At 29.1% G+C, this 17,787-nt stretch overlaps 1 protein-coding gene across 1 annotated transcript in view; it reads left to right on the forward strand.

The window, feature by feature from the left end:
- The window catches only part of LOC100159222 (choline O-acetyltransferase), a 122,527-nt gene that overhangs the window by 83,837 nt on the left and 20,903 nt on the right, over positions 1 to 17,787 (forward strand). The window contains exon 3 of the mRNA XM_016808320.2: positions 374 to 495. Coding sequence (XP_016663809.1) covers positions 374 to 495 — 122 coding nt within the window. The remainder of the gene's footprint in view (positions 1 to 373; positions 496 to 17,787) is intronic.

Consider the following 17,787-nt stretch of genomic DNA (forward strand, 5'->3'; position numbering starts at 1 on the left):
TACTTTAATGAAACGTTTGTTGGCAAAATCGTTTGATTGGGGAAGACATGCCGAATTATTTAAGTGACACCTTAACGGGATAAAGTGTCAAATTAGAGCAATTAGCTGTACGACGAGAAAGGGGAGCGAATGTCTTCGTCATGCAAAATTACACGCGCTGTATAATAAATGATGAAATCTCCAAGCGACCCAAACTGTGCGATCTGATGATCTATCTTTTTCATGCGAGGTTAAGTGTACGTATAATATGCCTGCGTGCATGCGTATAGGTACTGCGTCAATTGTCATTACGTACCTACTTTAAATCCACTCATTAACGTCTTAACCACTATTTAGTTATTAACATACTAAAACCGTAAAAATCGTTTCACAGGATGGCGGGGAAATATCAAGGAAACGATCGCAAAAGGATGGTGGAATCTAAATACGGAACGTACGGACAAGGACGTGGCTTTAGACTCGGGCGAACAACGGCCAAGAACACCGGACGAAGAGGTAAATCGATGGGCTAAAGGGACAGACAGACTTATACAATAAATGTATTTTTCCCAGGAGACTTCTTGGCAAGCTTTTGCCATGAAACTCAACACCACGTACAGACCATATTAATTTCCGCTTTATTAAATAAGTTCATAGTATACCAGACTTTTCAATTATTTGGATAGGAAGTAACCTATAAGGCTATAACGCTGCCATATGATATAATTTATTCACTTTGAAATAGACAGTAAAATTTTAAACGAGCGATAAACGTACACTTATCTTAAATGTTGATCATCATTATAAAATACTATACTATGTTGGATATTACTAGGAAACTACATTTAGGTAAGGGTAAATTAAATCATATGAATACTGTAAAATATCTACCTAGTGAATATTTTTATATTTATGGACTACCTATATTACAATATTAAATTTAGAAAACTCAGTTACCTATTTAGTTTTATTATGATCTTAATTATTAAATCTTACTGATTTATGAAGGAAATTCATTAAGAATATCATTGAATAATAAATATTTAGTTGTATAATATACTATATAAAATAATAACCAGAAACTGCAGAAAGATAAATTAAATCCTATGCAAAACAACTTTAGATTCTTATACTATAATTGTTAACAAGAACCAAATAATCTTATAACTTTTAGTACAAGTATTATACAAATATACAATGGAATTATCTATATTATATTTGTAATGGTTTATTGTAAAAATATTTTTTTTATGGTTGTAGAAGTATTCTAAAAGTTATGTTAAATTCATTATATTATATTGTATTTGGTTGGACATTTTACATAAATTCGATATTTTTAACAAGTTAAATTTGCTAGTTAACCATTACTTTTTGAAAGGAATGTTAAATGTGATGGTATAAGAAAAAGTTTTCTCAAAAATTATTCTTTGAATGCAATCATGGTATAAATATTTAATGGCTCCAGTAAGTCCATCGTGCACAGTATGTTGGACTTTATAATTGTTTCTTATGAATTAAGGGCTATACTGACGTTTCAAGCAATCTAACGAAATCAAAAATTAAATATAACTACCCAACTTTATATTATAATGATTAAAAGCCACGATTTTATACGTTCCTTGTTGATTTATTAACATTTTTTAAAGTTAAAATACATTTTATAAAAACTAATTGATTTGCTAAACTCTTACATTTTTAAGAAGCATGCAGTAAGTACCCACTTAATAATTAAGATTAGTTTTTTACTTTTACTTTTCGATACCTATATAATATAAAAAGGTCTTAACTAAACTATAAGTATTAAATATCTCTAATAATCACAACTGTTCCCATTCCCGTGACTTAAATCTACTATTTAATTAAATATTTTAATTTTTAAGCATTATACGATATTAAACATATTATATTTAATAACGTATAAAGTTACAAGTGAAAACTAACCACTATCACGCAGGACCACAAGACCGACCCAAAGAAAGGGCAACGGTCACGCCCAGTATTCCTCTCGCTTTTAAGACCGTATGAGCACATCAATGATCAAATTTCTTAAAAGCGAAACATGCAATTGATGAAAACATGTATATTATTTTATTATGCGTACAACACGGCCAAATAAATCAATACGTAAATGATCAAAAATCTGTACGAGTGTAAGTTGTTCATAAAACAGACGTAGGTACAATTTAATACAACTCGTAGATATATTAATATTTAACTGCACAAAAGAGAATTATATAGTTACTACCGCAAAGCGTCATGTAATGATAAATCTGTGGCTCCAGCCGTTGTAGTATAGAAATTACATTTTGGCTATAATAAAATCTAACAACAAATATTGCATAAAAAATATATTGATACATTTTTCACGAAAAAAAAAACTTTAAACTAAATAAACAAAACGAATTTTTTGACTTACCTACCTATTTATTCTATTTGGTACTTCATACTTATAAATGATATGTATGTTTATAGAAAAATTAATTTTTTTAATAATTTATTACAATGTTATTTGCTTGTTATTACAATGTTTGCTCGTTTCTATATTATATCACTATACAATATTAATTTGTCAATCAATTATTATTATTATCAATTAATTAATAATAATAACCTAATAGACAATAGTATAGTATAGGTACATAATATATACAATTTCCATTATTTTACTCGCGACATTCTGAGTTAATATAAATCTTCATTAGTAACGTTTATTAAAAACAATTTATTCTGAGTTAACAGAATGTAAAAATAGATTACATATGTTTAAGTCGAAAATATCAGTACAATATAAAATATGAATATAAAGAACATTAATTTAGCAATATGTTTTTAATAGATAAGTACCTAGGTACTTATATTATATTGTATTTTAGAAACATTATTTCATTCGTGTGAAAAAGTATTATCCAATTTTGCATGGTATTAAATATTAATGTATTATACCATTCTACATAATATATATATTTTAATACTTATAATTACACAGAACAAATGCATTTCATGTAAATTTGATCCGTAGAAATTCTCTATAGTTAATGAGCATAATTACATATTAACTATTATTAGAAGCTTAAACTTTAAATTTACAGAGAAATTCTGTTCAATTTTAAATAAGTATTAAATATTATGTTAAGAAAATAATCAAAAGCGTGATGTTTCTTGATTAATACTTTTCAAATATGTATATAACAAAATATAAAAGTGAGCAAACCATATATTTTTAACATAGGTATTTAAAGATAAAATAGGTACCTAGTACGTATTTAAACATTTACAAAATATTTGTTTTAATTTAGACTACAATTTCAATTCTAATCAAATATAAAATATTTAAATATGTATAAAGATTTTGCATTATATTTTATCATAAACTATTTAACAGTCAAAACATTGTCTCGTAATCTCGTATAACTAATGTTTTAGTTACAATTAAAATCTAAAGCCGATAAAAAATGAGTAACTTAAAAAGAAAATGAAATAGCGTGCTAGTAATTGTGGGCTCTTTTTTTTATTACACGCATAAAATATTATAAGCCCACTCATGAATGAAAAATACATAACATTTTCGCCCTCTTAAAAACCTATCGCGATAATAATATATACATAACGTAGTGCAGGTACAGCAGTATAGGGTACCTTATACCGCGTATAACGGGTACGCGTGTTTTTTGGTAATTTCGTGGCGTTGAGGGAGGGTGAAAAACTTTCATTTGTGGAGGGCGCGAGGGGCGGATAAATGAAGAAAATGAGTTTTTCTGGCGATGCAGAAGTGTAACACGTCGACATAATCGAATTCCATGCCGAGAATCAGAGGCGCTAAACGTATCGGAAAATGAGATCGAACGTGTAATATCCATAATATATATATATATATATATATTGGCTCTCCTATAGGATATGCAGGCCAAAACGCAATCAAACCGGTCGGATTTGAATTTCCCGTTTTCGCCAAATCGGAAAACGCAGCTCACGCGTAGTATACCCCGCGGGCAATGCGTCGAAATAATAATATCTTCTAGATCCAGGACGGACAGTTGTTTTTTTTTTTCCCCCGGAATTGATTAATACCTGCAGTCGTACAAAATTCCCATGTGTGTGATACAACATAACAAATAGTAAATACATATATACATACATACATGGGCTTTACTGCGTGTGTGGGTTGGTCTACACACGCACACACACACACACACACACACACGATATACATGGGTATACGTACAATTAACCGTCGTGTTGGACGGGAAAATAACGTTTGTAGGCAAAACCGAGCAAACGTCCCGCCGCCGCCATGTATATATATACACTGCACAACACAGGGCACTGGATCAATACGAGGCCCAAAAGTTCACGGAGCGACCCCCAACTAGCGCTCTCTAAACCTATATATACACGCATACCGTTTTGTGTTACAGGCCAGTGTGAATTTCACGTGAATTTTTTTCTGTTTTTTTTTTTTTGTTGTTGTTTTCTCCCCCAAATTTTCAACCGTGAAAGATCATGTTGAACGCACATTTATGTTATAATACTTATAGATATTAAACCATTTCATTTGGATTTTTTAGATTCTGAGCGGAGTGATATACCTTAATGCGTTGATTCTACTATGATGTGTTTATTTTTGTGTGCACGATAATTAGTCAAAAAAATGCAAATATATTTTATATTTTCATATTTTTTTTTTTATTCTATAAATTTTGTATTTTTATTGACATTTTAAATTCGACGTAACTCAATATATTTAAACCAATAGAATAACGATTTTAAATATTTTATAGTAATTCAAAAGTATTTTTTGTGAGGATTTGAAAGTTTTACGTATATCATTATATTTGAAATTTTGCACACACATAAAATTTTCAAAACATTTGGATTAATTGATTGCTACCTACACATATTAACAGTTTATACCAGATTACTGTAAAATAGTAAAATCAATATACTATAATAATTAATAGCAATTTATTTATATGATAATGGCTGTCAGACCTACTTCGCGCAGAATCGTTTTTCATATGCAATGATTTATCATTGAATTCAAATTTAACACATCCATTACACAGTGACGTACTCAATTACGAGTTACACTCGACTCCTACAATACAGCGTAGCGGTTACCTGCATTCCTCTCTTTTTGTTCATTCAGCCTTTATTTTTGCGTTATATTCATCCGTCATTTAATAATAGGTACACGATCAAAATAAGATGCTCAACGTTATGTCGAAGACGCATTGGAGACAAAAATGCACTAAACCCACATTATACCGTTATATATTTCAATATTTGTATAGAAATAGTAGTAGATAATATTTAAAATATTATATTATATGGCATTCATTATGTTATCCAACGAATCTACTAATATAATATTTTCTCAAAGACGTCAACGGACAACGATACTGAAAAAGTACTAACATTGTGATGATATTTATTATTAAAAATTATTATATTATATATAGGAATATATTATATAATATGAATATTTAAATTTTTTAATTTCATTAAGTGTATTATCTGAGGTCGCGCTTAGAATCCTAAGTTATATCTTGTTTGGTACCTTCTTATTACTAAAATAAACATGTATAATATATTGAGTAGGTACATTGTTACTATTTTATGAATTATTAAACAAAATTATCTTAGTACCTACTATTTATTTTATACATTTATTAAACGTGCAATAAAGAAAAAAATCTATAACAATAAAATATATAATGATATTGAATATTTTATAAATTTTCAGTCGATAATGATCCGATAAAATGAAATAAAAGTGCATAAACACATTTTTAAAACATTTTCTTCAAGTGTAAATATACCTAATGATAAAATGTTAACAATTATTTTTTAAATATTAAAATCACTTCAAGTTTTAAAAATTGAGTTAGCTGTATTGTTATATTTTATTGGCAAAACAATTTAACATTTGAAAACTTGTTCAACTTTCATTTTTATAATATTTATAAAATAGAACAATATAGTCCTTTAACAGCAATGTCTATAATATATTATATAATAATATGGTTTGTTGGATAAAAATATATTGTATTCAGTACAGTTTTTTTAATTATTGTTGTTACAGATTTTCGTATTATTTGATTATAACATCTACTAACTAAATTACTTCAATTAATTATATTATAACGTTATGGCAAAAATGGAAATTAAAAAGAAAAAATTGATTAATTTCTCTTTTAAATTGGATCTTTTATGCGTCGTATTCTTTGTTTCTTTGCATTCATAATAAAAAAATTAGAATTCTCACAGCATTATAATTTAATTACATGAGTACTTTTTTTTATAAAATATAATAATTACTAATGCTTATTTTTATTAAATTATAATTATTTACTATTTGTAATTTCAATGCATGAGACGACGCTAATACAATTATTTAATATATTATACGTACCTATAACCAAATAATAAATTACGATCAAAATGTATGTAATATGTCATATAGGTACTTATATAATATCCAATTAGTTTCATACTAAATCCATTTATTTATAAAATTTGTAAGAAAATAAAACACACCATGAGACACAATAATAAAAACATTTATTTAATAGCCAATGACTCTAAAAAGCATTTTAGGTTGAATCAGTTCTTTTATAGCGTTTTATCCTAAAGTGAAACCATTTCCGGTACTAATATGAATGTAAAAAAAAATCCTTAGTTTAACGGTTTTGTACTTCGTTAAAGTAAATAAATAAAATACTAAATAGGTTTTCCTAAATGTATAGGTACTTATATAATAAATCATGTATTACAGTAATCGAACTGATCAATGAAAAATTTGCATAAGTAATTCAAAGTTAAAAGTTTCAATATTTTTGACGCGTGTCATAGAATATTTTTCAAATAGAGATAGTGTTAAATATTTATAAAGTTATAAGTTATAATACAATTGAGTTAAAAAATTCTGTCTGACACAAATTTTGGAACCCCTGTTGTATCATGAATTAACTCTTTATTAAACTAATGAGTTATATTATAATATTATATCATAACCAAATTCTACATTTTAACAATGATTTTAATGAAAATATCATAATGTTTTTGTAGTATGTTCATTTGTACATCATCTGTATCCAATTTATAGGCAATCCTTTCTTTTTCAAATAAAATTAATTTTTACATGGGTACCTAATAATAATAAATATAGATAATATTTTTAGATAATATTATTAGGCAAGAGTATAAATTATAAAATATAGAGGTTAATATTTAAACTTAAGCAGATACAAATCAAGTTGCATTTTTTTCATTTTTAAAGGAGAAAATTCAACATAATATTATATATTTTTATTGTCTTTAAGAATCAACGTTGACTTTTGTTCTCACCGTGGCATTTAAAGTGGATCAAGTCAAACTTCCTACTCGTAACACCAGCAGCTCCCCTAGCCTACTTGAAGTGTTTTGTAGGGACACAGACCGAAAAAAATAAAAGAGAAAGGAGAAAAAATAAAATAGGAAAAAAATGAGTCACTCGCCCTTCACGCGTGTTTGCCATTGTATCCCTGGAGGCTACACTTGCCTTTTTTTCAACTGCCATCGTTGTTATAGGTCGGGTCGACCTATTTTATATATATTATACTCTCTATGGAAATGACGGCCCGGTGAACAACTCCGGCGTGTTACTGCATCATCAAGTATTACACGCAGATCCGACTTAGTAAGTTATCTGGGTGTACGTGAATTTCAAAAATTTAAAATAAAAATTTGTTGAGTTAAGGTGAGGAGTGTTTATTTTTTTAAAAAACGGGTTTTAGTCAGCTCTAATTCTAACCATCACTGTTCAGTATCGAGAACTGGAATAAACTGGCCATGGGACTAAATATCCATGTATGGTTCAGTTCCGGTTCTCGCGGTTCTATGGTTCAATCGGGATTTTATCATAAATGTAGAAGTTTTAATGCATTTGTGTATTATGTTACTTTTATCTACTTTTCAAATTATTAAATTTTAAGTGAGGTCCATTTAGAATCATAATATCATTATTGCAAGTATGTCATAATAATAAACGTGTGCACTTATTTTTTTATTTATTTTACACATACATATAATTAATTTTTATACATTATTAATTTCTTATACTATAAGAATAGGAAAACGCCAAACGGTACCACCATCTAAGGCATTATTTTTAAAACTGACCTCTAGTATAGGCATCGATCATTTTTCAAGGACCAGCTGATCTCTACTACCCATAAACAGCTTATATTTTAAATTTGTATACGTAAAACCACATAACATACCTACTATCAGATAAAATATTAATTGTTTAATATATATTATGTTAAACATCATTTACCAATACCTTTATGTTTTTAAGTAGTTTCTTCTATTACATATTTTAATCTAGGTACTTAGTCATTCTCAATTTCAATCACTATTAAATGTCTAACTGGGGCATGGCCCACGCGGGGTGTTAAATGTTCTCCCGTACACCAGCCACCACCCCGCGACTGAAACATAATAATATAATATCGTACACATACATAGATTGATGAATCGTTCAGCATGAAAAATCCGAGGCGAGTCCGTCGGGCTTATGTGTGCACATAATATAATATAGTGTGCACACTTTTGTTTTCCCCCCTCGAAAAACCCCCTTGCCCCGCTGCTGCTGCTCCGGAAAAACCTTAGCGCCGTTATTCTGCAGTGTCGCGGGCTCGCTGTATAATGTAGGTATATACATATTATATGGGACGTCGTTCGCCAATGCCGTCGCCGACGTGACGTGTTTCCATTTACATAGCTAATGACCCTTGGGGCCGGGCTGAGTCCCGCGGCGGTGCAGCTATATAGACGGTGCCGATTCAGAGCGGGCGAGCCCCCTCCCCCCGTGACGAACTGCACTGTACACACGGCGTGCTATAATAACAATGTGTACACATTACACTGTGCGCGGCGAGTGCGGGTGCGCAAAATAATATTATCCTATATTTTTGTTCTACATTTTTTTCTTTGTATAAAATAACTATACTAGGTATATGCGTTTATTGCCACGCTCGAAATATGGACCTACCACGAATAATAATAATAATAATAATAATAATATTATGCTATTGCAGCGGGCGGTATATTATGCAAAGCGATTATTTTATTGCTAAATAGTAATTTAACCGGCAAATGTATGTGTTCTTGAAAACACTATTTGACGTAATTTAAAATTATTATTATTTATTAATACACAACGTTTTTGAGAATATAGTTATAGTTTTATCACTCGTTTTTTTAATAAATAGATACATACAATTATACAATTTTAACTGTATACACGGGAACAGAATATTTAGATCCATTAATTAATTAATTATACTTATGAGTATTTAAAGTTTAGATGAATGGAGTAGTGAAAAACATAATTTAGCAGGATACCGCTGTTGTACCAATCCACACCCCGCCCGTTAAAATTACAACTGAACAGAATATTGTATATGCCATAAAAAATAATACGCCAAATATGCTAGGTAGAAAGTATGAAATATTTGTATGTACCTATACAGTCATATTATTTTTTAATATTATATAATGCCCTTTATTTGTTATAATTTAATTATATTATTAAATAATATTAAAATATTCTGTAAAAGCGTAAATCGTATTTATTGCACATCACACTGAATTATTTGGTAGGTACTATGTATGAAATGTAACAATATCTTTACAATGCAATAATAATTGATATACATGTGTCAATAAAATTGGATTCGGTATTATAAAATATGCATCCTTTTACTGATTTTCCGAGAAAATATATATATATTTTATTCGATATAGCATATAATATATGGTTGAGTGTTGACTGCTGTGTTGTCTAGACATTATTTTCCGAAGAATTTCTTTTTAGGAAAAAAATATTTATTCTTTTGCTGATTTATTCGACACTTACAGCATAAAATATATTTATGTTTTGTTATTAACTCCATGAAAACACCTTAATAGTTTTATTTTCATATTTAAATTACATTTTAAGTGCTATTTTCAATATACTCAAGTCTCAAAATGTAATTATTTATTGTAATATGGTTTTAAAATTATATTTATTCTAGACTGATACTAAAATACCAAAATAATTTATTTTAACACTATAGGTACCTGCTAAATTAAAAAAATAAAAACAATTTTGTAGACATTACAACGTACATCAGGCGTTTTTATTAGATTATTATAGACACAAATCGTGTAATATAATAACGTAAGCTCAAGGTATTCAAAACTATAATGAAATAAAATATTTGAACAACATGGAATAATAATCGTATTTTTTTATGATTGAAAATAGAATAAATTATGGTATAAAATAAAATGAGATATAAATGTAGGGAAAAATGCCAATAACAATATTCTGATTGAAAATATATTGAAGAAATATGAACGAAAAAATATGGTATCCAAGAATAATATTAAAAAAGCTTCTCAATAAATACATTACCTGTAATATGTGACTCTCCCAACTGTATTTTGGACAATGTTTGAATTTTACAATATATATATCTCCTTGAAATACATTTTTATGATATAAAGTATTTTGTTTTCGACTTTTTTATTCGAATTAAATTTATAAAATATAAATACTAATTTGAAATAATAAGTTGGGAAACCTTCAAAACTTATAATTTGGTAAGTAGGTAAGTAGATAATTTTTTAATTTGATATTATTCATATGACCAAAATTACCTCAACTCATTGTTTTGGTAACCAACGTTGAAACTTCAGGAAACTAATTCAATTTTATACTTACAACATTTTATTAATTTAGATTCTATCATATTGATAAATGGTTTGATAATGCGTTATTTCATTATTTGTTTAAGCCATTTTTTAAATTTACCAGTATAAGTATTAAAAATTGTTGGAACTGCGTCAAGTTTCAGCCATGCAGAAAAATAAGCAAGAGCTGGACTTTTATTTTAAAACTATCACACGGTTTTTTTTAAGATATTCGTTATTGTAAATACTATAATCTAATTAGGTACCCAATACCAAACTCTATAGCATTAGCGATAATTTTCTGATAATCGTTAAAAATAATCATATTCATAGTTTTCATTATTATATGTCATTATTCAATTATTATCATTCATATTGTGCATAAACATTAAATAAACAATACTAAAATAATATATACCACGAACTTTCATATTACAAGTTTGGTTGTTATTACTCCACTGTATTTGAATTAAACCATCTGAACCATACACTAAAACTATAATTTATTGACTTTTTAATCGATATTAGATACATTGGAATGGAACAAATAATTCATATTTTGAAGTTACAAAACACAGAGTTTATTGGTTAAGCATTCTAAACAGTATAGCGCTAAAACAATTTTATTTATTTATTTAGATGTAATATGTATAATAACCAAATCTAACATAATTAACTTCAATATAACACACCCACACAGCATACAAATATTTCCTAACTACGGTAAAAATATTTTCAGGAAAATAATATAGTTGTCGAAATATTTTTAAAAAATGCGTAAATAATTAGGAAATAGTCTAGTTATAATATTTGACCAAGAAGTTCATATTTTTAATAATATTTTATAAAAACATTTACAAAATATTTTAATTATATATTTTCAAAAAACATTTTTACGACGGAAACTTTATAAAAATATTAAGTCAGCATTTTTATGCTATCATATAGTACAATATTTTGTTATCATGAGAAGAAAATATTTCCCTAATTCTGTGTGGGTATAGAACAATGGAACGTGAAAACAAAAATGACAATTTCATTGCAGCAAAACAAATAACACAAATGGTACCTATTTGTTTTATTATAAAGCATAATATCATATTAATATGCATTATGTGGTACATTGATTTACTTCAAGTTTCAAGCATACATTATGTTTTTTTTGTTTTTGAATACATATATATGCGACATTTTGTTAGATACACATGATAGGTACCCATGATTTTTTTTATGTAATATGTTTACTGCTTAGATTTATGATTGTTTTAGGCTTTTAGCAACTGTATTATATATGTGATTCAACACATAGTTTATACTTTGACTTTTCGAGGTACCAACAGACGTATTTTCATTTATCTTAGTCGCGGCGCACTGCAATATAACAGGAGTAAATAAATTCTTTTTATTTATATTTTTAATGAACATTTTAAAAGCCAGCCAGCAGGACGTCTACCCCCGCAGGAATAGTTGCACGTCGGTTCTTTTATCTTTTTTTTTTTACCTCCCGCTCGTTATTACATCCGGTTGTTTTATGCACCCGCGTGTATATATTATTATTTATGCACAAAATAAAAAACGATATTTACCGCATCCTTTTCACCCTTGTTATATATAAATATATATGTATATATATATATGGTTTGTATTATTTTGTTTTCGCTTTGGCGCTTTCACACGACGCAAGACAAGCACAGCTTGATGCATGCAAATCCTGTTTGCGATTTCAATCGCTTAATTAATTCTCTTAAATTGAAAATTATAAACGATAGTTCAAATTCATAACTGTGTGGCTGTGTGTATACTGCAGTTGCTGTAAAATTTGCGTGATGTATAATACACTAAATCAATGATAATACAATATATATTATATCTCCCGTAGAAGACAGTACGACGTGTAGGTATACGTATAAATATTGTATAATATATGTGACAACATTCAATACATTCATAAATCAATAAATCATAGGCACGATTTGGGGGGAGAGGGTGCTAAAAAGTAAAATTAGTTTCCTCAAAATCCTTGATCTCTATTTTATATTGCACTGTGTCAATAATAACATCTGCTTAGCTACAGTTCATACATGTGTATATATACGTCCAATTCCGTCTGCCCGTTGCTCATATATTATTATATCACGCATATATATATATTTATATAAATGTATACATGAAGTCAGGATATATACATATATACAGGTATATGATAATACATTAATACCTGTACCTAGAAGTCTCTTTGGAATTTTAAAATGCTTTTAGCGTGATGCCTATTCCGCAGTTGCAGTATCTCGTCGACGCACAGTTCTTTTGATCGTGCAGGCCAACACAATATTATTATGTATTATTATACACGATGTACCCGGTTGCTATTTTTTACGACTTTTCATACTGCATATTTTTTTACGGTCACTCTAAGAAGATGCCTAAAAAATGTATTGCTCCCTTTAAAGTTCAGGCTTTTTTGTTTTATTTAAACTTTGTATTACAATTTACAATACTAGTGTTGAACGTTTTAAAATAAAATATTTCAATCTTAATTTACAGTAAGTATTAGGTGAATTATTGATAGGCTCGATTGTACTACAATAATTTTATATTATGTATGAAATGCCTTTACTGGTCCACAGCCCGTAAGTCTCGTAAACGACGTGAAATATCCATTAGATACCGTGTACTGCTCTATACTATATTATATTATATATTATGTAAATAGTAAAATATACACAATATTATATATTATTTTATTGGTAGCTTCCGTATATTGATTAAAACCAAACGTGCCATGAACAACAAATAAAAATAAAATTTCAATGAGATAATCAGATAAGTATCTGCACTCTGCAGTTATTTTGCTGATATCAATTTAACTAAAATGAATGTTTAATAAATCTTCACAAGAATATTGCTGGGTGACTGGGCGAGGTAGTTGCAACCGTCTAGACATATATTAAAATATTTAAAAAACAACGATGATTAATAATCTTTGTATTCAATATCAAAACCCGACGACTGCCAAAAATAATCTATATTGTTTTTTTTTTTTTTTTAAACTGGTGATATATTTATATATTATTCGTTGTAATAATATTTCACTGTGCATAATAAAGGTATGAGCACCAAACTACTGGTTGCAGAAATCGACTCCCCACATACTATATAACAGGAGCAAAGACGTCGTTCAAAATTAAGTCAAAAATGTTTAATTCGACAAAAGTACTTAAAAAATACTCAAAGTTACACCACTTCTATAAAGCGAACCTGGAGCCAACCTGGTACACAAAGTTCTTAAATTAGTTGCAATACTGCAGGATCCGTACAAATGTAAAATGGTATAGGTATATATGTTACCTACATTGATACAGGAGCTGCTGTACTGTGCTATAATTTTATGTCGTGTGGCACGGGAATACCTTTACCCACATATTATATACTATAAAATATAGACTGCAGATATGCGTATTGTCGGTGTATATTTTACAATTCATAAATATTATCTGTGATTCTAATATTCCACATCAAGCAGGTATAGAAATAGTACCTACCTATACCCTGGTACCTACTCGTTATATCAGACAACGCTCACTGCGTTCACTATACACACGCACCCCATGACAAAAAAAACTTTGTCCGCACACGACCGTGACGCTTATATATACATAGTGATAAATATCATATATATATTTATGTTCGTGTATATTTGTGTGTGTGTGTGTGTGTGTGTGAGTGTGTGATAATATGTGTATATAATAAGCGCGGGTTGGCCGTATTTGCCAGAGCGATGGGAAACGGCGACACGTGCACCGCGACGTCGGACTTACACATATATATATATGTACAATATAAAGTATATACATGAGTAGTGGTATAGTAGTAGTAGTGTCGCGGTATACACAAAGGGAGCGGAGGGCGAAACAATAATCATTATTGTTGCTGTATAGTATATATAACCTCACCCCCGTGTAAAACGACCCCTTTGCCAGCGGATCATCTTCCTTCGTCCCGTTATTTTGACGCCGCCGTTCCCACCGCGTGATGAATAATTTTTTTTTTGAGCATATCTCTCTCCCACCTCTACCCTACGACCCCTGTCGGTGTTGTATTATTATATTATAATATTTCTCCAACGGCGTTCCTTCCTACACCTGATGACATACAACATATATAATGTATAAAGGTACTCTCTACGCACCCAAAGATGATATTATACGGCAAACACTTGGAGACAATGACGAGACAATATTACGACGACATAATATTTGAACAACCCGCCGTACTCCGGTTAAGCAGGTAACCTTAAACCAACAATTATACAATATACATATAGCTGATACATACATCATACATAGTTGTTACCTTTGAAGCATTCAAGTATTGAAAACGACGTCTTTGGTTTTCCTTCATATCTCCTGATTACCCTGATTACCCCGGTTGACAATACAACAACAATGTAAAAAGCTATTTTATGACATGTTTTCTTTTTTAAATTTCTTATCAAAAGTAAGTAGGTGTACTCGTTAATTTATATGACACTACGGAGTATTTCAATTTTCAATATTTGGTGTAAATTAAAACCATAAATAATAGGATCAAAACACTATACATATAACATTATCATCGGGACTGTGAAGTTAAAGTATAAAAAGCATAAATTATACATGCATTTGTAGGCACTCAACAATAGTGAAATATGTACTAAAAATTTTGTTACATTTTTAAATCAACTAAAATAAATAATTACCCAGTTGTGTCCATGGGTCATGGGTTGAAAGATAATAAATGTATAAAAGTATCAAGTACATGCAAAAAATATTAAAACTATAAATTCAAAAAACTATATATGTATTAAATTTGTCCATGTTCATAAAGCTTTCCTCAAATATACAATAAAAACTAAAAAACAAAAACCCAGTAATATGCATAATTTAATAATATGCAAAGTAAAATGCTGTACCTACTTAGAATGATAATGGCTTGAATCAAATTTGTTTTTTAGTTATTTTGAATTCACTATAAAATTCGAAATCATTTAATTCACAGACCCGATAATATGTGATTACTATACGATTATGCTATTATTTTATTATAGGTATAATCGCAATTACCTGCATTTACTCTGTACGCGTATTTATACTAATAAAGTAATAACGATTTCTTATATGTTTCCGGAGAATTTAATTGTCATTAAAGCGTAAATGCGTTTTGTAATAAAGCTCAATCCATTATAAATTATAATAATATATATGAACTTCAACCACTCTGACAAGTTCTTGGTTAATTACTAATTAGCTATCTAGGTACCTACCTATTATCCAATGATTTACTGAACAATGTCTTCAAGTCGAACACTAGGTATTTAAAATGGCATGTTTGATCACCCACAGTCTTATATTTCATCTGACATTTTAGATTAATTGACCAATTCTGTCGTTTAAGCTTATTACCTATATCATAAACCAGCTAACAAACCAGTGAGTCGATCACGTTTATGAAGTATACCCATCATGCCTACGTAATATTATTATATACACAAATTGCCTTGAAAATACGCCTAGATAGTGATTAATAACGAGTTTTGATCTATGCTGCGCGCAGTTTATCATTTTATTTTCCGTCACAACTCACAACACTGTATAATAATATACCAGAACTTAATTGGGCGTAATGTAATAACCTGCAAAATTATATTGTCCACGCACGGCGTTATCGTTCATCATCATTTGCTGTTTACCATAACAAAAGGCATAGAATTCTCCGGCATGACACGTGTCTAATTGCAAATACATATACACCGCACCCCATAAACATACACCGCAAAAGGGTCCAGATGGCCGATTGTTGGGTTTACTTTTTGGCGTAAATCGTAATAAATATTATTATGGTTAATTGACAATTGTACGTCGAATTCAATAATAAAAAAAAAAGAATAATAATAACACGTGCCCCGTGTATAATATCACGAAAATATGACATATCTAAACGTAATTGTAGAGTAATACTGCCAGACCTTCGTGATTCACCCTGTATAAATATGGTCGATATAGCATTATTATCTAACGCTGTAAACATTTCATTGTTCGACTATACATCCGATTAATCTTGATGTAATTTATATAGGAAATAAAACTACGTAGATATTAACGATCACGTGTGTGTGGGTAAAAATAACGGAATTATAAATCTCTGCAGTATATAATAAGTATGTATACGTACCTATACATAAAGACACCATTTTTCAATTTTTTTGAGTATATAATATATTATATAAATATTAGATATTATTATACTCCATGAGGGCATAATTTTCCACTCCATATGACTATGTTACGTAGCAATGCACGTTTTCAGACGATCCGAACACGAGAAAATAATACCTACATCGTATTTCAATGTTGACTTCTGTTGGGGGAATTCTTTGAGATCCCTACTACGCACTGTGTGTACCCATATTCACTAATTGACGAGTCCGACTGTACGTTTAATTGGATCAGAAGGGTGGATATGAAGAGCAGAAAAACAAATTGGACAAACAATAACGCTCCAGTGGGTAAACAAAATTGTCGAACCAAAACAAATAAAAGCATAGGGTCCACAGTTTTTAACGAGCTGAAAACTTTTCATCGTTTTTCACGTCTTCGAATGCATGAATATCACTCGTTTAATATGATGTAACATAATACTATTAAATAAATATACATGTATGAATTTCATACGTGAACGAATTAAATTTAATACAAATATAACAAAAATAAACTTGAAACCCTTGATTATCTAAAATTTAATTACACTATTAGTACTTTAAATTTACAATAATTTTAAATTTTAAAATACTTAATATTTATTGTCAACTAAGTAATCTAAAAACCCTAACGAACGAAATCCAATCCAAGTAAACTAAAATAACGCAAAAGATCGTGATGATATGCAGTACGTATCTTATTTAAGCATAACATATTGTAAATATTATACTTCAAAAATGTTTTGAAAACGCGTATACCTATATATCTATATAGTATATACCTTCTTTAGAATAGTAATAAATACTCTTAAATCACCATGTTAAATTGTTCAATTCAATGGCGTACACAC

Source organism: Acyrthosiphon pisum, chromosome A2 (genome assembly GCF_005508785.2).
Source record: "Acyrthosiphon pisum isolate AL4f chromosome A2, pea_aphid_22Mar2018_4r6ur, whole genome shotgun sequence".
NCBI lineage: Eukaryota > Metazoa > Arthropoda > Insecta > Hemiptera > Aphididae > Acyrthosiphon > Acyrthosiphon pisum.